This window comes from Hevea brasiliensis, chromosome 7 (assembly GCF_030052815.1).
Source record: "Hevea brasiliensis isolate MT/VB/25A 57/8 chromosome 7, ASM3005281v1, whole genome shotgun sequence".
Classification (NCBI taxonomy): domain Eukaryota; kingdom Viridiplantae; phylum Streptophyta; class Magnoliopsida; order Malpighiales; family Euphorbiaceae; genus Hevea; species Hevea brasiliensis.
Window position 1 is genome coordinate 97273503 of NC_079499.1, and position 24731 is coordinate 97298233.

At 32.0% G+C, this 24731-nt stretch overlaps 1 protein-coding gene and 1 non-coding gene across 2 annotated transcripts; one reads left to right on the forward strand and one right to left on the reverse strand.

Moving 5' to 3' along the window:
• The first annotated feature begins 15871 nt into the window (after positions 1 to 15871).
• On the forward strand, positions 15872 to 17729 carry LOC110644243 (homeobox-leucine zipper protein HAT22). The gene is made up of 3 exons (XM_021796938.2): positions 15872 to 16657; positions 16823 to 16902; positions 17216 to 17729. The coding sequence occupies exons 1-3, from the start codon at positions 16202 to 16204 to the stop codon at positions 17496 to 17498; spliced, it is 819 nt and encodes a 272-aa protein (XP_021652630.1). The 5' UTR covers positions 15872 to 16201; the 3' UTR covers positions 17499 to 17729.
• A 6621-nt stretch (positions 17730 to 24350) lies between these two features.
• On the reverse strand, positions 24351 to 24457 carry LOC131181797 (small nucleolar RNA R71). Its single transcript, XR_009150274.1, has one exon. It is a non-coding gene; the product is annotated as a small nucleolar RNA R71 (small nucleolar RNA).
• Between the last annotated feature and the right edge of the window lie 274 nt (positions 24458 to 24731).

Below are 24731 nucleotides of genomic sequence, written 5' to 3' on the forward strand. Positions count from 1 at the left end.
AAAGAGTGCACAGGTTATGCATAAATCATTTTCCCCTTATGCAGTCTCCTCAAACCCGATTCACATTCATTTTCGAAAAAAATTCCCACCACCTCCACTTCCCAACTCTTCACCCCCACGACCGCCCTTCATCCTCCATTTCTTCCGGCATTCTCGCCGTCTCTCTCCCATCTTCTCCAGCGCTCTAATCACAAAAACCCTAAATCCCCCTACATTTCCATCTCTTCTCCAATCGACCATGGATTCCCCTCCACATTCCCGCCCCGCCTCTCCTCTTGAAGTCACTCCATTGTCTTCGATACATCCCCCTTCCAATCCTCCACCACAAACGACACCACCACCACCTCCATCAACCACATACAAACGAAAAATCCGATCCAAATCCGTGCGACCCATGCCCTCTGCTCCTCCTCTGTCCAAACGCAAAGACCCACCCACCCCATTTTCGGAACCACCTCCTAAAAAGCCAAAAGCTCCAGCCTCTACACCTTCTTCCAAAGAAAAGGACAAGCCAAGAACCCCATTTGTATCAAAGCTACCCCAGCCTCTCACGATACAATTCAAAAGTCGCTTTCAAAAGACTCAAAGATAGAAGGGTACAACCTAATAGGTATATATCCGCTGATGCTCTACAATCTATGGGTTTATTTGATAATGTAGTTGCATTTCTTGACGGTATGGGTTGGACAGAATTTGTGCATAAGCAAGAGGTAGTTTATCCAATTCTAGTTTTGGAGTTTATTTCTTCATTCTCTGCTACCCTCAACTTGCATGATGTAGACCATAAGCCAATTATGACATTTAGATGCTTGGGGCAAAATAGAGAGCTGTCATTGGATCAATTTCATAGCATTTTTGGTTTTGCAATTGATGGGTTCTTTAGAGTACCACATACTGGAGTAGAGGTAGCCAATAAGGGCATCTGGAATCCTGCCCAATTTTGGAGAATCATAACAAACCAACCCCAAACCTTCTCTGCTGGTAGGTCCAAAACATCCCAAATCCTTGACCCTGCACTTAGGTTTATTCATAGGTTGATGGCTAGCACCATATTGGGCAGAGGGACTAGTTACAGTCTGTGGGCAAATCTGAACTTTTTATGTTATGGTGTGCATTTCACAAAGTTAAGGTGTCTCCAGGTTACTTCTTTTGCGAACATGTGCTGCATATTGCCACCAAATCCATTGGTGACATTGTTTTGGGTGGACTCATCACTGTCATAGCCAAGCATTTTGGCTTTAATCCTGCAGAGCACTCAATCCCAGCACTTGAGGACACTTCCTATTTTGATACTGCACACTTAACCAAAACAGGGTTCCATTTATCATATTTTGATGATACTGGCCACCCTGCAGCAGAAACTGAGCCTATTGCACAACCAGAAACCCAACCTTTCACACCAGTCCCACAGCACCCTACTACCCCTACCCCACCCCCTCAGCCTACTCAGGACACTCCAGCTACCTCTGCTCAGCCCATTCCTCCTACAGCTGAACCTACCTCATCCACAGCACCTCCTCCATTCAACACTAAAGCCTTATTCACCTACCTCGACAGGCTTAGTGATGATATCTACTTTGTGGATAGGAAGCTTGACAGTGGTCTTGATACACTAAAGGATCGTCATGAGCAACTATTTGACCTTGTCATGGAAACCAGGGACAAACAGAAAGAACTGAAGGAAATGGTGAAGCAACTCATGATCTTCCTGGGCATGCCACCCCCACCTCCATCACCTCCTCCTGCACCATCATTTCGACAGCCGGCAGCAGCCACCAGCCCCTTAGCAACATCCTTGGACAAAGGAAAAACAATAGACATAGATTAGTGTTTAGTTTACTTTTGTTCAATCTTGTAGGACCTTTTCTTTGTAAATATGTTCAAACATTTATACTTTGTTTTGGATTTTGTTGATTTGCTCTGAATTAGTTTCTTCTAAATTCTGTTTCCTTTGAAGTTTTATTGAATAGCTATTACATTCGTCTTCTTTGATTTTTATTGCACTTATTGCCTTTTTGTACATATTTGCCCATACTCTGTCTATATTTCCATACTTTTACTGCTGGTTGTACATTTCCCCTTGCAAATTCCCATGCAGCAGCTTTTTGTATACACTGCACAGCTATGAATTTCCTCATGCATAACCTTTGCATAGCCTGTGCAACTCTTTCTGCTACTTCTGCAGAACTGCACAGGTTGTATTTCCCTTATGCATAGCCTATGCAACATCTATTGCCTCTTATGCAGCACTGCATGGCTTATGCACCTTACCTATGCACATGTTCTGGACAGCACTTAACTCTGCATAACCTGTGCAGCTTCTTATGCATCCCTTTAACTTGAATTCTCATACCAGGTAACTCTTTCTTTTTGTTCTTAATTTTTACAATTCCTGGTCAATATTATTTGCTTTGAGTTTTGGATATCTACTGTTTGAGACATTGAGGACAATGTCCAATTTTGAGTTTGGGGGTGCACATTTTGATTTTTAGCTTTATTTTTCACATTTTGAGTATAAGAGCATCTCATCCCATTTCATTTACATATATTGTAAATATTTTACATATACATCCATACATACATATTCATTACACATTTACACACACATTATACATCACTTAGAAATTGTACAAATTGCATACAAATAGACTTCCTCCATTTAGTTCATGCATTACTCATTTTAGGAATCATACACCATGCATTAAAATCTTTTGCCAAATCCCTTGAGTATTGAAAATGTGCCTATGAAAGTGATTTGACTCACCTTTTAGTTGGGTTTGTGGATTGAAAGTTTCCTAAAAGGTGCAAGGTTTTGAAGTGTCTATCTCTTGCCTATATCTTCTTAGCCAAAAAGCCACCCAATTAGTCATTTGGAGGTGGAAGTGTTTAGAGGGAATTATTGGATATAAGGTAGTCAAATGATGTCTCACCAATCCTAGAACAAATTTTCTAAACCTTTCAAGGCGAAATACCAGCTTGTACTTCAAAAGAGAGATGATTAGGCATTCTTTGATTTAAACCTTCTCATTTTAAACCTTTGGCCCTTTTTCCCAACTAAAATTTATCCTTGCAAACCCCTTTGAGCCTTTTTACCCCTAATTTTTCTTGAAACCCTTATTATTACCTAGCCAATGAACCAAACACTCCAACCCTTTTCATGAGAATAATTATTTACAATATTAGGTACATAAAAAAAAAAAGAGAAAAAGAAAAGAAAAGAAAAAAATACAATAAAAGGGAGAAGAAGTGCTTGTCATCTTGTACAAGTGCTACTATATGTGATTTTCACTATTGTCATTCAAAATGAAAGAAATCCACCCAAAGTATCAAAAGAAATGAGTTTGGGGGTGGCAATTTTAGGGACAATCATCAAAAGAAAATACAAAATACAAGTTAAAGTATCAAAATGTCCCTCCATTTTTATGTGTTTTGTAAACTATGCTAGCACTTGACAATCCTCATTGTGTATTCTTCTCTCCCATATAAAAAAAAAAAGAGAAAAAAAATATATAATAAAGTGTACCTTATGTTTCAAAAATTGAAAATATTCTCATGCTTTGAATCCTTTTACCCATCTTTCTTCTTAGCCTCATTTTGAACCCCATGGCCCCATTACATCCCTAAAAAGACCTTTGATCTCTTGATGGTACTAGCCACATTAGTGGAGATAGGAGTAGGAAATTTGCCTATGGGATTGGGAAATTAGTCATTCATTCATTCAATTCCATCATTCCATATGGAGACACTTTGACTATTGATTGTTCTAGAATTCCTTTTGAGCATGACTCCCTATTTTGATTAGTTGGTTTGGGGATTTTGAATGATAATTGACTTGATGGCTAAGCGGTGAAAGCTTGGATAAGCATTAGATTCTTTGCATTTTGAGGGATGGGTATATGGATTGTTGGTATGGCTAAAGGTGTGTTAAGTTACTTTAATTGGTAATTTTCATAACTCTTTGGATAAGGCACCCCTTAAAAACTTTGCACCACATTTTAAAGTTTGCTTGAGGACAAGCAAAAGCTTGAGTTTGGGGGTATTTGATGCACACATTTTGCATAGTCATTTAGGTCTAATTTCATAATCATTTTATTTGGTTATTAGTCATTTTTTAGCTAATTTCATTAGTTAATTAGTTAGTTTTTCATAGTTGTCAATTTTGCACTAATTTGTAATTTTTACTTTGTTTTGTAGGAAAAATGGTGTTTTTGAAGGACTAAAGAGAATTTTGCCATTGAGGAGTGTCTTCTACAGCAAAAAGATGCCAAAAACAAGTTTTCAAGCTGAAATATGCATTGACCAAACTGTGCATAACTTGCCGCATAAGCTATGCAGTTCTGCATAAGGAGGAAGATCACTGTTCCAGAACCAGCCGAAATGTGCATAAGGAGACTGCATAGCTTATGCACATTCTCACCTCCCTTATGCACATTCACGAATTTGTGCATAACCTATGCACCAAGTCATGCAGCTTCGCATAAGTGATCCAGAACCAGCCGAAAACTGCATAAGGGACTGCATAACTTATGCAGTCCACTTATGCAGTCCCATAAAGAGTTCATTAATGAGCTGGCAGAAGATTCCCTTAATGTATTCCTCCTAGAACATACTATTTTAGGGCTCCATGTCAGAAAAATGCTATATATAGTCTCATTTTCCCATTTTAGAAGAAAAAAGGAGCAAAGAAGAAGAAGAGGAGGCTGAGCAGAATTTGAAGAGTCATTTTCACCTTCCACACCATTTTCAACTAAGATTTGCAGATTTCTTTCTTTCTTTACACTTTTCTATATTTCTAGTGTTTAATTCCTTACTTCTTAGCTTAGATTAAAGCTTTATTTCCATTTAAACTCATCATATCTTGTAAGCATTATGGATAGTGAGTAGTTTACTTTTGATTCTGGAGTAAGGGTTGTAATATTTGAGATATTTTGTGGATTTTGATTGGGTAATCCATATTTTGTGGTCTTAATGAGTTTTATTCATTTCTTGTATGCTTAATGACATGCTTAATGTAGGATCCCATTGAGTAATGTTCTTAATCCATGGTTGAAGCACCGAAGGGAGAAGGCCTTGTGATAGATAAAATTGGACTTAATTAACTTAGACCTAGAAATAGGCTAAGGATTAAGAGGATTCATAGATTAATTAAAGAACTTAATGGGTCTTAATTAATTCTAACTCCACGAAAGTAGGATTAGTTTGATTAAGGCACTCTTTGTCTCACTCGAAAGGGAATTCAAAGGATTTAAGAATTAATCTCCTTAAAACCCATTAGTTTCACAAGATTGGATAACCAATTTAAAATCCTAAAATAGCTCGAATATGAAATCCCGAACTCCGGAATCGCTTTTTTTACCATTGTTAATTTCTAATCGAATTTAATCATTTGCCAATTTAAATATTGCCATATTTGAACTTGCTTATTTCTATTTGATGCAATTTTAGTTTAATTAATACATTGTTGAATAGAATATTAATTTTGCACAATTAGATTTCACACTCCATTACCCATTAATTCATCATTTTAATCTCATAAATACTTCAATTTAGTCAACTTTTATATCGAAAATTCAATCATTAACACAACTCCTCGTGGGATCGATATTTTTCTATACTACTTGTACGACCCGTGCACTTGCGGTTGGGACGCATCACATAATGAGTTATATATATATATATATATATATATATATATATATATATATATATATATATAATATAGCAATGGACTGACAGTCCTTCACTAATAATATAAATTAACGACAGATTAGCGATGAATCTATTGCTAGACTTTTATTGACAAGAGTTTTAATGACGACTATAATTCATCACTAATCCATAAAAATAACTTTTAACAATGAATTTAATGCGTTGCTAAAACATTCACTGTTAAAGTATTAACAACATATGTCAGTAGTGACAATTTCGATCCATCGCTAAATCCTTCACTAAATATTTTTTTCTAGTAATTTTATGTTATTTTGTAAGCAAAAATTTATTATTAATGATAGAAAAAAAAAATAAAAAAAAAATAAAAAAAAAAACTTAACACGACTATCGTTGACTAAAATCAAGCCAATACGTCATCATATTACACTCAATTTAAGCAATGACATGTTAAGAGAAAAACCTGATTAAATATACAAACCATATTATAAACACAACAGCGGAAAATTGCAAAACAGTAGACAACAAAACAGTAATTCTATAATAATTAGTAATTTTAAGTTTATTTTACCTCCCTAAAAATATTTCTTAGGTTATTAAGCAACATGGAACATCAAGATTATGTCAATGATTGTTGGAGTATTAAAGGATTATGAACTAAAGGCATGGTGATTACATAAAGTTATATAAAATCCTTCTGTTCCTTAGGCTTAAAATTCTTGTAGAAAGAAAAGAGAATTTATTATATTTGATATTTTTTAAATGACTTAGAGTTTTAAATGTTTACATATGTTTTTTTTTTTTTTTTCTCATAAGATATGATGTTTTAAAGTGCTGAAAAAATTTTTAAAGCGTTATTTTATAAATGCAATTTTTCAATACATTAGCCAAAGTAATACTTCTAAATTTAAAAGTAATCTATTATTTCAAAAGTAATTTATTACTTTAGTTATTGATAATAAAATAGATATTGTACTAAATAATAAGAATTTTTCTTGTTTAGATATGATTTATTGTGGACTCAAAACATAATATGTGTAATAGGATTTATCTATTAAATGCATAGTCTCATTTAATTATACTTTAAATTCATAATAAATCAAATCTAGGTAAATTATGAAATCAATAAACCTAAATTAATTTTCATATCTTCTGAATTTGAAACAATTATAACATATAAAACGACTATTCCAACTTCGGGATTCGCTTAGTTTTTCTACTCCAACAAAATAATTACATTTGTTATCAGCGAACTTTAGTGTAAAAAAATGCAACATAATGAATAAGAAGGCAACGTAAAAATAATGCAAAATAGAAAGCACAAAGTTGATTTTGACAAAGATATATTTTACACTACCAAAAATAATCAGTTTTGTAATCGATTTTTTAATCAGTTAAAATTGATTGCTATTAGCAATTAATTTTATAATTAATTTTGATTTTTTTAATAAAATAGTTAATTTTTAAAAACTTAGCAAATGATTAAAAAATCAGCTGCTAAGCAACCAATTTATAATTGGTTGCTAAATCAGTTACTAATCGATATTAGAAAAATCTTTAATATACAATTAGCAGCCGATTTTTAAAATCGATTGCTATCAACATCTGATTAAGAAATTGATTGCTAAATCAAATATTTATTTTAATTAGCTCTCAAATTTAGTAATCAATTTGCAATCGATTGCAAAAATCAATTGCTATCGATTTAAGTAAGTTGCAAAAATTAGTTGTTAATAGTAACTGATAACGAATTGGTTGTAAATTTAGAACATTTAAAAAAAAAAGTTTTTGTCACGACCCAACCTATGGGCCGAACCGACACTAGGACCTGGGCCAGCGTAAAGCCCCCAAGGCCCGTAGTAAGCCTAACTATTCCTCAACCCAACTCTAAGGCCCATTTGGGCCCAATTTCAAGAATTCAATCGGACAGAGTCTGACCATAAAATGGACTATTTAACGGGGAGTTTTTTACTCGCCCGACCTATAAACACAATATATAATAAATTAGAGAGCTCAGCTCACCCTCCACATAATTAAAATGTCATAACTCAAATGGGAGCTCAGCTCCCTCATCCAATCCCATTATGCATACAGTTAATAATTTTATAGGTCCAACATAACTTTTATAATACAGGCCCAAAATAAAAATAAGTGCTTCTAATATATGCTTAGTCTAAAAGTTAATTCGATTGTACAAAATATATTAAATACTATTAATGGACCTGCGAAGAAGAAGAGCAGGTTAGCCACAACAAATAATCCTCCTGTAGCCTAAAAAAATAGATGAACAGGAGTGAGCGTTCAACTCATAGAGTAAAATATTAATTTTAACCTTAATCTCTATAACTATCTAAAGCTAATGCACCATGTGGAGTGAAATGCAACATCGTCAATATTTTCATATCATAACAGCAAAAAGGCAATTTGGAGCACTCACACACTCAACACTGTCAAACAATACATATATGAGAGCTGGTCCCCTATACAGCCCTCTTTATCCAACCTCTGCCAGCGAGTGTCTCTCAAGCCGTGTCTACCCGTCCTGTCCATATCCAATACCATACCACACGCACGCCACGCACACACACTGCTCCAAATTATAACAAACAACATCCATGGCACTTCAACAATTATGAATGCAATATAAAATGTGCCTAGTGTTTAACTACATAGATACATATTTATAAGTGATGCATAGGCATGCTTGAACATATAATAATATCGAAATTACAATTAAAATTAATATTTTACTTACAGACTTAACCGAAGTCACTGTAGCAGCTGGGCGGAGGAGGAAGGCTGTCCCGACTCACCTGACAATTTTATTATAATTATTTAATACATTTGACTCAATACAAACTAAGAAAAGACTAAAGATATCCTAAGTCGTGCCGAAAATCTGGCAGAATCTCCCTTATACCTAGAACCTACCTAACCTGCAAAAGGGCTTAAAATGCACTTCTATATCCACAAACCACACACCCACAACTCAATCACTTCACATAGCCCCTCCTGGGCCCATCCAATCAGTCAACAATCATAATATGAAAAATTACAGTTTAGTCCTTATAATTAACTCTTTTGCAAAAACTATCCAAATGAGCTCTAAAAATCCTAAAACTTTGCCTCGTGGTCCTTAGCATTATTACTAAGCTAATGCAAAAGGAATTATAATTTTCCAACCTACAACAAATATTTTATGGATTTTTAATCCCATTCAAGTACTAGATAATTAAGAAAAAGTAAGGTTCGGGTTTACCTATGCTGATTCCGACCTCGGAAACGCGCTCAAGACGTCTGAAAATGGTGGGGTAGCCAAAATCTAGACCCAGTTCTAAGACTTTTTCGGTAGCCTGTCTGTCCGGCCTGAAATTTACAAACTCGGGCAACCGTTGATTTCCGAGAATTGAAGGTACCTACATGAAGCCCACAATACGGGGGTTAGTATATAATTTTTACAGAATTTTCTAAGCTCATTTAGTACTAAAAAAAAATACTACAAAATTTCACGGGACCCATCGAAAAACGGTGTCGAAAAATTTTGAAATTGGTATTGCCGCGAAGCTCTCGACGAGTGGAGTACTCCGGTACTCTCGGTTTTCTTATGGGGTTCACGGTTTGTAAGAAATTTAACCCAAAAATAGAAATTGGCTAAAACTTTTCGGACAAAAATTGGGCAAATCGCTCGATGAATTTTAGTATTCTTGATGTCTATGAAAAGCTCTCGAGGTGTAGAAGAGTTTTGACATAAAACCAGGTCTGATCGGTGGCCGGATTTTGGCCGAAAATGCAAAACGACGCACTGCGCGTTGGGGCGTCTTCAGGCACGTTTTTCCAGCGCCTCAGGCGATGGCTGGCGAGGGGGACTGGTTGGGGTGGCGCGCCGGCAAGCTGGGAAGGCTAGGGCGGCGGTGAGGCGGCAAGAGGAGGAGAGAGAAGAGAGAAAACGAGAGAGAAAGAGGGAGTGTCGGGCGCACGCGCGGAAGGAAGAAGAAAATGAAATGGCCGGTCCGATTCAACCTGTCCGATCCGGTCTGTTCGATTTGGCTGATCCGATTTAGAATATAAAATTTTGAATTTTTACTCTGACTTGAGACCGAAAACGGGCTCAAAAATTTTGAAAAAATTCTAGAAAACTCAGAAAAATTCGTAGAGTCTAAATATATTTTTATTTTTGACACGTGGTCTTTAAATTAATTTTTAAAAGTCATCAAAGTTTTATATTTTCGAAAAATCGAACCCGATTTCTAAAATCCGAAAAATTTCAAATAATTTCTTAAAATTTAAATAAAATAAAATATTAATATTTACCCATAAAATAATAAATTTAAAAATTGGAGGTGTTACATTTAAATTCAGCAACCGATTTGCAACTAACCTAAATCAATTGCTAATAACAACTAATAATCTATTGCTAAATTTTTCTCTTAAAAAATCCCATCCAAATTTTTTGTTATTTATAACCAATTTGCGAATTAGTTACCAACAATAATATATTTTTACAATCGAATGAAATCATTTGATATTAGCAACCCATTTTGCAACCGATAAGGATACGGTTGTAAAATTTCTCTCTAAAAATTTCTACTCAATTTTTGTTTATTTTTTAATTTGCAATCGATTTGTGAATTATTTGTTAACAGTAACTAATTTTTGTAATCGTTTGAAATCCATTGCTATTAGCAATCGATTTTAATCGATTACAAAATTTTTTTCCCCTTAAAATTTCTGCTTAATAGCAACCGATAATTAATTGCTAATTCGCTTATATAAACCACTTCTCGTTTTCTTTCTTTCTCTTTTTATCTTTTCTCTTATTTGTTTATCATTTTTTTCTTATCTATTTTATTCATCATCTTTTCATTTTTAATATATTTTTTATTAATTTTTTCTTTTTTATCTGTTTTTTTTTTCTAATCATCTTTTTTTTTCTCATTTTTCTTCTTCCTCACTATTTCCATCCTCATCATATTTTTTTTTTCATTTTTCTTTTTCTTTTTCATTTTTTTTCTTCATCAATATTTTCTTTCTCATTTATTTTATTTTTCATCATCTCTTTCTTTCTCATTTTTCTTTTTCTTCATCTCTTTCTTTCTCATTTTTCTTCTTCATCTTTTTTTTCTTTCTTATATTTTTTATTTAATTTTTTATTATAATTTAATTTTGGTTCATATATTTTTTGCAAGTAAATTACTTGTAATTCTAATTTTAGTACTCATTAATTTTTTCTTAATTTTTTTGTTATAATATATATGTCAATTTTTTTACTGATTTGTCTTATAAATATATTTTTATATTTAATATTTTGTTATTATTTTGATTAATAATTATTATTAGTAATTGTTTTTATAATATTTTTATATTAATTTTGTAGTGCTAATTTTTATTGATAAATTATTATTTTATTAATTTTTAGAATAATTTTGTAATGGCCCGGCCCACTAGTGATATTATCCACTCTGGGCCGAAGCCCTCACGGTTTTAAAACGCGTCACTAGGGGTTACGAACCACCAACTTATTAACCCAGCATTTCTCTCGTGTTTTGTCGATGTGGGATTTACCTAGGGTGTTACAATCCACCCCCCTTATGAGACTCAGCGTCCTCGCTGAGGTTTGCCCCACCACCGTTCAAGGTTGCACGCGGAGCAGCTCTGATACCACAAATGTAATGGCCCGGCCCACTAGTGATATTATCCGCTCTGGGCCGAAGCCCTCACGGTTTTAAAACGCGTCACTAGGGGTTACAAACCACCAACTTATTAACCCAGCATCTCTCCCGTGTTTTGTCGATGTAGGATTTGCCTAGGGTGTTACAAATTTTTCATTAATAAATTATTATTTTAATAATTTTTAGAATAATTTATTTATGAGAAATTTTTTTTGTTAATATGAAAATAATTTTTTTTAATTAGCAACCAAAAATCGATTGCTAAATTGACTATAAATAGTAACTAACTTATAAAGCGGTTGCAAAATTATCAAACTAAAGACACTAATTTTTTTTTTTTTGCAACTGATTATTTATCAGTTGTTATTAGAAATTGATTTTGATTGTTAAATCAGTTGCTACTAACAATCAATAATTTTTAATCAAAAGTTTTATTTTTTTTTTAAATTTGATTATTTTAACAATCAATTCTGTTTTCCGATACTCTTTGCAAGTGATTTTTCATTGCTAAATCGATTTAGCAATCAATCTCGTTACAACCGATTAAATCGATTGCTAAATCAATTAGCAACTGACTCGGTTGTTTTTTTTTTTTTATTAGTGTGGTCTATCTCAATATATATATATATATATATATAAGACAAATATGTAATTGATGATTATCATGAAAATAATAATATTTTGGGATACAATAAAGTCTTCATTTTCATTATTATTATTATTTTTTTTGAGTAAGTCATTATCATTAATAAATGGAGTCTGTGAGAAAAGAAAAGACAGAAGAACAATAATAATTTACAAGACTTGCTACATATCGAAATTATACCAACAGTTGATGACCACATGATAATTACATTTTAAAATTGAATAAAATGCAAATGCATTTTGGAATTTAGCTAGCTTTGCGAATTATTTAACAAAAAAAATCAGAGAAATCTGTTAATTAAAATTAAATTGATTGTGATAATTGTATATGGAGTAACAAATACATTACATAAATGGATATAGATACAGAAGAGTAGAGATGCAGCAAAGAAGATGGTCGGGCACCAAATAGAAAAGTTTATTCCAAATTCTGTCCTCTCCATCTATGATTGCCAACTTCTACGCTCCATAATCATCCAACCCCCACAGAATCAAATGCCCATCATCTCATATCATTTGTGGCCTACTCCTGTCTTTAAAAAAAAAAAATTATAATCAATTTATTATAAACTTAATATATAATTATATCATATGCACTTATTTTATATGTAGATCCGCTATAAATAACGATGATTCATGTTTAAATAATAATTTATATATCTATATATAAAATAATAATAATTTCAATGTAAAAATAAAATAAAATTAAAATTTAATGGGATAAGTTGTAGCCTAAATTTTTTTTTTTTTAAATTTAATACAAGGACAATAAAATGTTGTGTGCTATCTTCCCCAACTTTCACTTTTTTCAACGGATGATTGGGAATAATTACTTGTATCATTAAACTAAATCTCACCTTTTAATTAATTAATTAACCAATCTCATCCACACACCATAAAAAGACAAAATATGACTTGCGGATACTTCTCTCTCGCTCTATACTTGCCAACAAAAGAAATGCAATTAAAAATTTGGTCTAGTACTATTATGTAATTGGATGACAAATGGGCCAAATATAAAGTGAAAGATTTTGGAGTTGGGTATATTGTTTAATGCAATATCGACTGTGTCAAAGTCAATGTCTATCTGTTTCAACTTGGGTCTAAAAATAAAATAAATAATGGCTATATCTATTTGCTTTTTGGTATACAGCCACTAGGTGACAATAGCTTTGGATAATTCCCTTCTTTAAATTGCATTTGCACATTATCTCCCATGTTTTTTTTTTTTTTCCACAAAATATAAAGAGAAAAGCACCAATCATTTTCTTCATATATCCCTTTTTTTCCTGCAATGGTGCAAATAGCATGATAATGAACTTCAATGGAACTGTCATTTTTCCCCCTTTTTGCGAGCTGGGGAGATGTTTTTAATGTGTTAGGTAGTTTGCCATCAACTCTGATTTGATTTGGTTATAAACGCTATATATGGTTTATATAAATTTCATAATGTAATTAGATAATTAAGGAATTCAATGATAGACTTTCTTATTTATTGTTCAGAATATAAAGAATTTAATCTATAATTTTTATATTTTGTAAATTATAAAATATTAATAAAAAGTTTCATGATTATTTATTTTTCTAATAATATATAATTTAAAGTATTACCTTAAAAATTAGATATAATTATTTTAAAATTATCAATTAAAACTATTTGTAAAATAGAGATTTTCTTTTTAATATAAATAATTTCAATTGGATTCAAACCTGAGACCTCACCTCACATTTTAAAAACGATTTGAATACAACCATGCTAAATCTTGGATTTTGCTATTTTTAGTGTTCGGCTAATTTTAAAAAAATCTAAATATTTATGTGTAATTATAATTTAATTTATGTTTTAATTTTAATAATTTAGACTTAATTTTTCTAATTTGATCTGTAATTTTATTAAAGAATCAAAATAACGCTACATCAAAATTAGAAAAATTAGGTTTAAAATTGATGGAAATAAATTAAAATAATTGATTTAAAAGAAAATAAATTCTTTAGTGTTTGATATCCTATTTTATAGTATAGAACACTACGAATTTTAATTGTGACATGCCTAAAAAAAAAAATCAAATTTTATGATAATTATAAGATATACTAATAATTTTATTCCATTTATACAACCAGGAACATAATCTCACATATAAATTTTTTTTTATTAATAAATTTTAAATTAATAATATTAAAATCATCTTCATAATTGTGAAGTTTTAACTTTAAATTTGAGTCGAAGCTAAATAATAAGAATTATTCTTATTTTTGGGATTTTTTTTTTCTCTTTTACACATATTAAAGTTGAAAAAGAAAAATCTAGAGAAATCTAATTATTTGTTATATGTGTAGTCTTCTCAAATTGTCAAGCAAGCACAGAACCATTTTGGTTGTGTCCTTTTCCTTATAATACATGATATTGATTATTAATTAATTATTGAGGGCTACTTGTAGCTGAGGCAGGGGCAGCTTCAGCATTTGCTTTTTGCTATGAATCTTATTTGTTGGCTGAAATAAAAGAGAATTAATTGGATCAAAAGTTTCAAAATACTACAGCTCCTAATGAATTATCTCTTAAATGCCGCCATTGACCAAAGTATGCATATATAATCTATGTGCCATCTAGTTGCTCAGCACCTTTATTATTATTATCATTATTCATGGGACCATGCGCCTGCTATACAATTAATTATGTTGATTTAAATTTATCAGATAAATAATATATTTTCAGTCATAGACATAATTTAATTATATATTAAGATAGATTTGTCATGTTTTATGGGTGACCGAACTTCTCATCAGCATAGCCGACAAAGCATTATTGAAAGTGCTTGAACATGTATATGAATACGTAGCAAGTAGGTCCCAAACACTCCACATCAACTTTCTAGTTAAGCAAAGATCCGGATTCTTGTTGATGAATCATATTCTGGCACCATTATAACTCTTTGAAACTCCATTTGTGTCTTCTACCTACTTTAATTTGTTTTTATTTTTTCTTTTCTTTTTATTTTTCACACACAACACAATTAAAATTAAAATAATAATTAAAAAAACACCCAAGAACCCAAATCCCACTCCCTGTGATCATATCTTCATAAAAGGACTCTCTTGCTAGCTAGAGATGTAGTGGACATCCCTTTCTAATCTCGTCCACATTCATCATAAGCAAGAATAAACTACCCACCATATCTTCTTTCATTTAAAAGAAATTAATAGTGTATATATACATATTTTTTTTCAGAATTAGAAAAAAAAAAAAAAAAAGAATGTCATTTTTGGCAAACAATGCGACATGATACCCATTTCTAGCTAGTTAAACCACTCATGGAGTGGGAGACAGATCAAGTGGTTTGTTTCAAAGGGAGCTTATTAATATCCAATTATGGCTCTCCAATAATCAATTTCTCAAAACGCAACCATTTCTTTCCTTTTTTTTTTCTTTAACCACTAGCTGATTAAGTTAATGGAAAGCAATCTTTGAATGAGTGCAAATTAAAGAAGACATGAATTATTAATATATAGATGAATGGATTTTTTATATAAAATTAATAAATTACATATTAATATAGAGTGAATCTACATAAGAATTTTATTATTATTATTATTATTATTATTATTATTATTATTATTATTATTATTATTATTAATCAAAAAATATAAGTAAAGGGTGACAATAATGGGTGTAATTGCAACGAAAGTGTATAGATAGAAAGATGGGTTGCCCCAATTGAAAAGAAGAAGTAGAAGTTGGCTAATAATTGATACCATATACGCCAAAAAGCATATCAAAAGTAAGTGGTAATAGTTAATTTTGGCACGTTAATGGGTGGCGAACCACTGAGCGAATCATTCTCTTGATGTGTATTCCACTGCCATGTGAACTGTATAGTATCAAATAGAGAGGAAGAGAGAGAGAGAGAGAGTTTTTCTTGTTTGTTCGATACGATAAATGAGAAAATTGAGGGGGATAATAGTAGTGGGTTCAAATGGTCAACCTTTGTATAGAGAGAAAGAGAGAGAAAATTTTCCTTCATAATTTCCATGCCCCCGAGATTCGTTTCTTTACTCAATTCATTCCTTTAATTAACAATTATAGCTACACACCCACCCACCCAAAATAAAAAGTCCAACTCGTTCTCTTCCCCTTCTTAAGGATCCTTTGCTCCCCCATATCTCTCAAACCAACTCTTCATTCATTTTTCTCTCTTCTTCTTCTTTTCCTTCTTCAGCTCATGGGTTGTCATGATGATGGATGCAACACTGGCCTTGTTCTAGGGTTAGGCTTCTCTGCAACCACCGCCCTAGAAAAGCCTGGCAATAACAATAATCAAAAGCCTAAGATGGTGAATAAGCCATGTTTTGAGCCTTCGCTTAGCTTGAGTCTTTCTGGTGAGATTTACCGGAGTTCCAGCAGGAAGATTATTGATGCCAAGAAAGGTTGTAAGGACTATGTTGGTGCTGATTTGTTTCGCCAAGCTTCTCCTCATAGTGCTGTTTCTTCTTTCTCTAGTGGTAGGGTTAAGAGAGAAAGAGACCTTAGCAGTGAAGAGATAGAGGCAGAAAGAGTTTCCTCAAGAGTAAGCGATGAAGATGAAGATGCTACTAATACAAGGAAGAAACTTAGGCTCACCAAAGAACAGTCTGCCCTTTTAGAGGAAAGCTTCAAGCAACACAGCACTCTGAATCCTGTAATTAATTAATCTCTTTCCCCTAACTAACCCTCTTCCCACACCACACCACCACCACCACCACCCACCCCCCCCTTCCCTCCCCCCAACACCAACCCTCCCTTTTTTGTTCTTTAATTTATTCATTAATTAGTTATTAATCTTGCTTGATTCTTTGATTTACAGAAGCAAAAGCAAGCTTTAGCAAGACAGTTAAATCTACGGCCAAGACAAGTTGAAGTATGGTTCCAAAACAGGAGAGCCAGGTACCATCATCATCATCTTTAACCCTCTAAAACAATAATTAAAAAAAAAAATTTTAAAAAGCCTCATCAAATTATTTCCAAGATACAGTTCCATGACCCATGAAATATCCCAAAAAGGCCCACAAAGAAAAGTTCCCTTGTTTCCAAAAAGATGAAGGTACCTGTGCTTAAGCACAAGGTACAAGCACTTTAAGCTATATGTATACATATATGATATATCTTCATCTTTAAAGACGGAAAATTATCCCTGTTATTATATCTTTAACCTGTTTAATATGGGTCGTAATTAATGATGAATTATAATTATCTGCAGGACAAAGCTGAAGCAAACTGAAGTGGACTGCGAGTTCTTGAAGAAGTGTTGCGAGACACTAACAGATGAAAATAGGAGGCTTCAGAAGGAGCTTCAAGAACTGAAAGCTCTGAAATTGGCACAACCCTTTTACATGCACATGCCAGCAGCTACTCTGACTATGTGCCCATCTTGTGAAAGAATTGGAGGAGTTGGTGATGGTGCTTCCAAGAATAATCCATTTTCAATGGCTCCAAAGCCTCACTTCTATAATCCCTTCACCAATCCTTCTGCAGCATGTTAAGGTTAAGGTTCCAGGATAGGAGAGATAAAAGAAGAGTAAAAAAAAAAGAAAAGTATAGAACTCCCCACAATCCCTCTATTTTTTGGTTAAGGGCTTGTAGTTATCAAAGTTAGTGTAATTAATTATTTTGTAGAAAACAGTAACTACTGATCAATCTCCATTTTTTTTTTTTCTTATCACATGTTTGTAAATTGTTCTGCAAAATATATATGAAGGGACGAGTATTATTTATTTGCTGATTTTTATGCTTCCTGTCTTTGCAAACTATCTCTATATATCTTGTCAAACATCTGAATCTCTCTCCAAATTTATTTGGAAATATCTCTCTCAATTAAGCAAATTAACCATCAATATCTTTATCAAAACGGCGTCTCTTGTGAAATCATTTGAGTTGTTTTATGAAACATATATTTTTAATACGTTATATTATGAGTAGACATTTGATTATTGAAAAAAGAAAAGGTTGATTTTTATTTGATTTCTTTTCAAGAAAGTGGAAATTTAATTGTAGAAAATATTTCATAAAACTATATTAAAATACACCCATAAAATACATGGAATGAGTCTTACCACAATCATGAGGGAAGACAAATGAGACATGGGGGGGAGTCATGCTTTTTAGTGCAAGGCTTTAATTTTGGTAGTTTGCAGGACCATAACAAGAGAGGCTGAGGAAAGAAAGAAAGAAAATAAAGAAGATAATGATAAATGAGTTGAAGGTGATGATTAAGTGAGAAGAGGTGGGGGTGTGGGCGGTTAGCTCACGTGTACCTGTCTCTAATATATTCAGTTGTGCTCTTCTCTTCTTTTCAAAGTAGAGAAAAAGACCAAAAGGGTCGAGAAATGGGTGGTGGTGAGACTGAGAGCCGTGTAGACAAAGAAAGGAATGGATGATTCACTTGAAAGAAAATTTTAAAAGAAATATATATATACATATATATATATATATATATAATAATTATTTGTCAAGGTCTCGTGAGGTGCTCTCTCTTTAAGGGTACTAGTGGGTCACATGCCACGTGATGTCCCAATGGCACTTATCTACAATCTTTCATGGGATTTTTGCCTTATGAATTTCAGATTATATGACTCTTCCATTAGATGGGTCCCTCTCCTCTCTTTTGATGGTTAAAATTCCAAATCCTATCCTCTGTTTTTTTATTCCAACTTCACAATAATGGAACATAACTTAGGTTAAACCCTAAAGAGGATCTTACTCAATGGACGGTCCAGATTCATGGGTTTTTCTTCTATTTTTTTTTTAATTTAATAAAAAGAAAAGTAACCCTCTATATACGTTATCATGATTGTTGTGGACATTGTGCAATGAAATGATGAGAAGGTTCTCTCGCATAATAGTCCACACATCTATATATTGATTCCCTGAAATTGTGGACTGATAAATGATGAGGTGACTTTCTTGCAAAAAGTGGCCACTTTCCAGGAAACTCACTCTTTCATTATGGTCACTCTCACCATCATTTTTTCTTTTCTTTTATTTTTACCATCATATGCGAGTCAGCATCCTTTATTATTCTTTTCTCTTAATTAACTCTTCATAAATCATTTCCACCATCCAATAACTTCAATGGACCATTATCAATACCTTGAAATTTCAATGGTTGTCAAATCTCATGATTCAAACTGTAGAATTCCCAGTTTTAAATCTAGAATATATATATATATATATATATATATATATATATATATATATATATATATATATATATATATATATATAAAATTCCCCTGTTTTCAACTTCTTTTACTAATTTAAGGAGAATTTTGTTTCTTAATTTTCTAAGCTTATTGCAAATTGATTAGTCTTAATTTGTTGAGGAAACTAAATTATATTGGCCCATAAAACTGAGTTAAATGGTCAAATATCTCAGTTAAAAAATTAAAACAGTCAAATAGTTTAAAAAGTATTTGATTTGACTTATAAATCGATCAATTCTACTTATAAGTAGAAAATTGTAAATTAATATTTGATTTAGTTTATAAATTAAAAAGCAATTTAAAATATGTCAGAGTTATAAGTAAGACTTATTTATTTATTTATTTTAAAACTATTTTTTGATCAAATAAAAAATTATGCTATCTTAATAATTTTTAAAAATATCAATATTATGCTTATTTTAATAACTACAACACATAATTATATTTTTTTAAGTAATTTTAATGAATTAAATTACTTTTAAGTACTTTTTAATCAAACACTTAAACTACTTAAAGGTTATTTTTAAATTATTTTATCAAACAATTAATTACTTATTTTTAGTTTAACTTATAAGTTAAAAAATATATTTTAAATCAAAAGTTAAAAGTAAATAGCCAAATCAAACACCTTCTTAATAAAAGTGTTAAAGCATTGGCCACAAGATCAATTGGTCAAAACATTCAATTAGGAGTTTTGAGCATCAGATAGCTCAATTATCCAACCAAGAGATAACTATCCGAATGATTGTTTGGTTTAGCTTAACAATTTCGATAGCTCGGACAATTAACCAGCAATGAACATGCAACTATTGATGAACATACCCGCCAAGAATCTAGTGTTCACAATTGAATAATTCAAAATTTACACAACCACCAACGATTACTAAGGTTTCAACTTGTACTATAAATCAGGTATGCTTTCTCTACTCAATTAACTACAGTTCTTTACTTACATTGCTTTCATTCTTTTAGATCAAATCATTGATTTAAGTGTTAGAGTAACTAGCTAATAGGCTACCAATCTCATTATTTATCTATGTTGCAAGTTGACATTATCATTAGACTGATAAAAAAAACTCACTTAATATCATATATTTTTCTACGAGTAGCAGAATCAAAGGGTGAGAATTCTAATATAAATTTATTAGGTAAATAATATATTTTTAATTATTAAACCACTAAATTAAGCTACGTGGAGAAACCAAATTATAGTTGCTTCGTGGGGAAAGAGCAAAAGTTAGGTGTATGAAAATGATGATGAAGTTGCTTCTTAAACTTATATTATTCCTATAGTAAAAACAACCGGAAAAAAGGAAAATTGATTAAAGAAAGAAAACCCTTTTGATTATATATAATTATCATAGATTTGATTTACATGTGGAAGCACGTAATTAATTTTATTACAAATACCCAAATACACGTGTCTTGTGTTTACTTAATTGTCGGCCTGTCTAGTTTTATACCATTAAACATGGACGTGATGTTGTAGATGAGATTTGTGCATTATTTAATTAATCATTTTCTAATTATTTTTAGTTTGCATCATGACATGCATGCAACTTCGATAGCTACTCGACATAAATTTTAAACGCCAAACGGCTGGCTCTATATGGCAGCTTATGAGGGCAGACGACCACTTGTGGCGCACATTTAATGGTATGCATGCAAACCATTTCCAGATTAATGTAATATTTTAAAATTTATTTCAATTTTTTATTTATTATTTTTATAATAAAAATTATTATTTTTAAAATTGTAAATATTTAAATTTGAATCTTAGGCGGAACTAATGATTAATAATTTTTTTTAATAATTATATTGGTGATTAAATGCTGGGATATTGAGGGTATATATAACTGTAAACTGCTATAGTTAATTGGCAGTAGGGCATGGTTAGAGAGACATGGATTAGCTAAAGGCTCCTATCCCACAAATGAAATAGACTAGACTAGACTTGGGTATCTCTAAATAGGGTAAGCCGTCCTAACATTTGATCAAAACCACACAATAATTGAGCTAAAATGACCCTATTGCTGGCCTTAAATAATTATAGTTGATTCCTGCAGATTGCCCATTTGGCACCAATAGTCAAAAACAACGACTAAACCTCTCTCCATGTTTGCTTCAATAATAATGTCCCTAAAGGAAAAGGATGTATAGATTGAGAAATTAAAGCAGAAGATATCGCTAACATGTGATTTTGTAGCCTTTCTTTCAGACACAAGAATTCCATTTGAAAGGTCCCATTTAACTACACTTGCAACAAACAGTTAGTCGGCAACTGTTTTCGTTCCATCAATTTTCAAGCTTTCATTTCAATCTATACATTTCAAGAGATATTGTTTTGGGTTGCTTGCTTTTTCACCTACAAAGTCTGACCTAAACTGGATTGTAACTCTGAAAAAACCATATATATCTTGCACTAGCTTGTATTTAGTCAAGGGTTCAATAGAGTGCCACATGGTGGTTCAATATGTGTGGGTTTGTGGGCAGTTGGCTTCATTTCCTCTATATCATAATTGAAAAACCGTATATTCAAATCAAATTTATTTCCCTATATTGAAGACCTCTCATTGTTTTGCCATTAATTAAATTGGAAGGTATAAATACAATATATGAAAGTTGATGTTTAATTTTCATTGAAAGATAAGGGGATTGCTCTTTGACAAAAAAAAAAAATCCTACATTGTTGTCTGATAATAATAAGACTACAAAAAGATAAAACCTAAAACCAGTTCTGATTAGGGATCGGTTTAGCTTGTGAACCAAATTGAAATTAGTTTGGGTCAAACCCAAAACCAGTGATGCATGCATTTTATATCATCATTTAGGAGTAATTTTTGCACATAATTTACCCTTATTCATAGCTATTATTTTAGATATTAATATATATTTAGTCAATTTTACAATTTTCACATCTCTTAGTTTAATTTTTGGAATTTATTTGTTTTGTAGGTTAAATCTGGAGAAATTTGATGTATTTTGATCAGAGTAGCCATTTGAAGGAGATTAAAATCGAATTGCAAAAATTTTGAAGTTGAAAAAAAAAAAAAAAAAAAAAAATGGCCGAGAGCGACACAACCCGCGACACAACTGACTCGGCTTATGTCGTTTTTACTGGAAAATAATTTACGTGGCATTTCACTCTACCTTTTACCTCACTTTCTCTAGATCCTTCCCCCTTTTACCCATTCTAGAACAATCCCTTAGCCTATATAAAGACCCATTTTATCACTTTCTTGGCATATAGAGAATATAGAGAGCATAGAGAGCATAGAGAGCATAGAGAGCAAGGGAGGCATTTTTAGAAAGATAGAAAGAGGGAAAGGGAGGAGCACATTCTGCATCTTCTTCCAGCAGCAGCAAGGATCAAGTTTCTGCACTTTTCTGCAGAGATCCTGCTGCAGATTTGCTGGGTTTTTCTACCCCTTTTAGCTTACATTTCCATTATTTCTTCATTTCTTCATTTGGGTTTATGTTTAAACAATGATTTGTGAGTAGTTTATTGAGATTCTAGAGATGGGTTTGTAAATATTGATTTGTTTTGTGGTTTTGAACTGATTTAGCCATTTAAATGAAGATTGTTATATTTTGATTTATTGCTTGTGTGCTTATTTCCTTGCTTGATGAATGGGCCCTCATTAAGTTAAGTTTTAATCCTTAATAGATGGACTGAAAAGTGAATATTGGGGATGGATAATCTTGCAATAAACTTTATTTTCTTGGTGTTAGAAATAAGCTAAGAAGATTAAGGAACTTTCCAAAAATCAATTAGAGCATTAATTGGGTTTTTGTTAGATTTGAAATACCGTGAAAACAGGGTTTGATTTAATGAAAACCAATTTTGAGATGCTTGAAAAAGGTTTCAAAAATTTAAGAATTGATTTCCCTCAAAATTGCAATTCTCATGTGTTTGGCTAAATTAGGGAAAAACCACATGCAAACAATATTGAAAATCCAATCTCTAGAATCAATTTATTTTTCATTGAAATTAGATATAAATCCTCCAAACCTCATAAATAGCAATTTAAATTTAAATCCAATATTAAATCCAATTTCTATAATCACTTTATTTTTATTTTTATTGAATTTAGATTTAATTCCTCTCAATTTCATAAATAGATATTTCAAATTAATTTTTGGGTAATCTAGTTTAATTAATTTTAGTTAATTGATTGATCTAGTTTTAATTCCTCAAATACCAATTTTAATTCCAAATTTCATTTTACATCTTTAATTTTTGTCTTAATTTTAATTTTTAGATTTTATTTTTAATATCTTTTAATTTTTGTCATTCTAATTTGCTTATACTTTTATTTCCAATTTAAGCACAATTCCCTGTGGGATCGATATCAATTTTTAAAACTATACTACTGTAACCCGTGCACTTGCGGACACACCGTATCAAGTTTTTGGCGCCGTTGCCGGGGAATTGTTTGTTTTTAAGTTGGATTTAATTATTTTAAGCTGATTAGAATTTTTATTTTATTTTATTTTCACTGTTGTTCCTTGTGTTTTTTAGGTGCTTTTCTTGTTTATGGGATGATTGAAAAGCACAAGTGATACTCAATTGTTGTTCAACCTTGAAATTGAAAAATTCTGTCGAGCTAATAAAAAGGAGTACAAGAGAAGAAAAGAAGCGTAAAAGAAGAACAACAAATATTTGAGCAAGAGGAGACAATAGAAAATATGGAGAATCAAAATAGAGCTATTGGTGGAAACAATGGAGCAAATGAGCAAACGGCAAAATGTCGTGGTTAATCAAAATGATCCTCAAAGAAGATCCATGTTAGACTATACTTTTCCTAGATGTACTGATGTGAGAGATAATGACCTATTATTGGAGCTAATCAATTTGAATTAAAATCGGTCTTATTCAAATGGTTCGAATTCACAATTTGGAGGTAGCCCACTTGAAAATCCTCATTCTCATTTGAAGAAATTTTTGATGATATGTGGTACACAAAGGCAACCTGAGTTTCTGATGAAGTTATTCGGCTCACATTATTTCCATTTTCTCTTCGGGATTCAGCATTGGAGTGGTATGACTCACTCCCACAAGCTATTATAGCTACTTGGGAGCAGCTATCTCAAGCTTTTCTATCTCAATTTTTCCCACCTGGGAAAACTACTCATTTGAGGAATTTGATGGTAGCTTTTAAACCAAGAGATGATGAAACTTTGTATGAATCTTGGATGAGATTTAAGGAGCTTGAAAGGCAATGTCCTCATCATGAAATACCCAAATGGATGATTGTTCAGAATTTCTACACCAGAGTTACTCCAGCCATAAGAAACACAATTGATTCACAAGCAGGAGGAGATTTCATGAGAATGACAAGTGAAGAATGCTATGATCTATTAGAGAAGATTGCTCATAATACCCATTTATGGGGAAATCCTAGAGCACTTGAGCCAAAGAAAGCTGGGATCTATGAACTTGACTCAGTTAACTACATGAATGCAAAATTTGATCAGTTGACTCAGCTTCTTAGTGATTTTTGCACAAAGGCA

Excerpts from the sequence above, each read along its gene's own strand:
- LOC110644243 (XM_021796938.2), top strand. The coding sequence starts at position 16,202 with ATGGGTTGTCATGATGATGGATGCAACACTGGCCTTGTTCTAGGGTTA. Across the intron at positions 16,658-16,822 it reads AACACAGCACTCTGAATCCT|AAGCAAAAGCAAGCTTTAGC; the intron begins GTAATTAATTAA and ends TTTGATTTACAG. Across the intron at positions 16,903-17,215 it reads TTCCAAAACAGGAGAGCCAG|GACAAAGCTGAAGCAAACTG; the intron begins GTACCATCATCA and ends AATTATCTGCAG.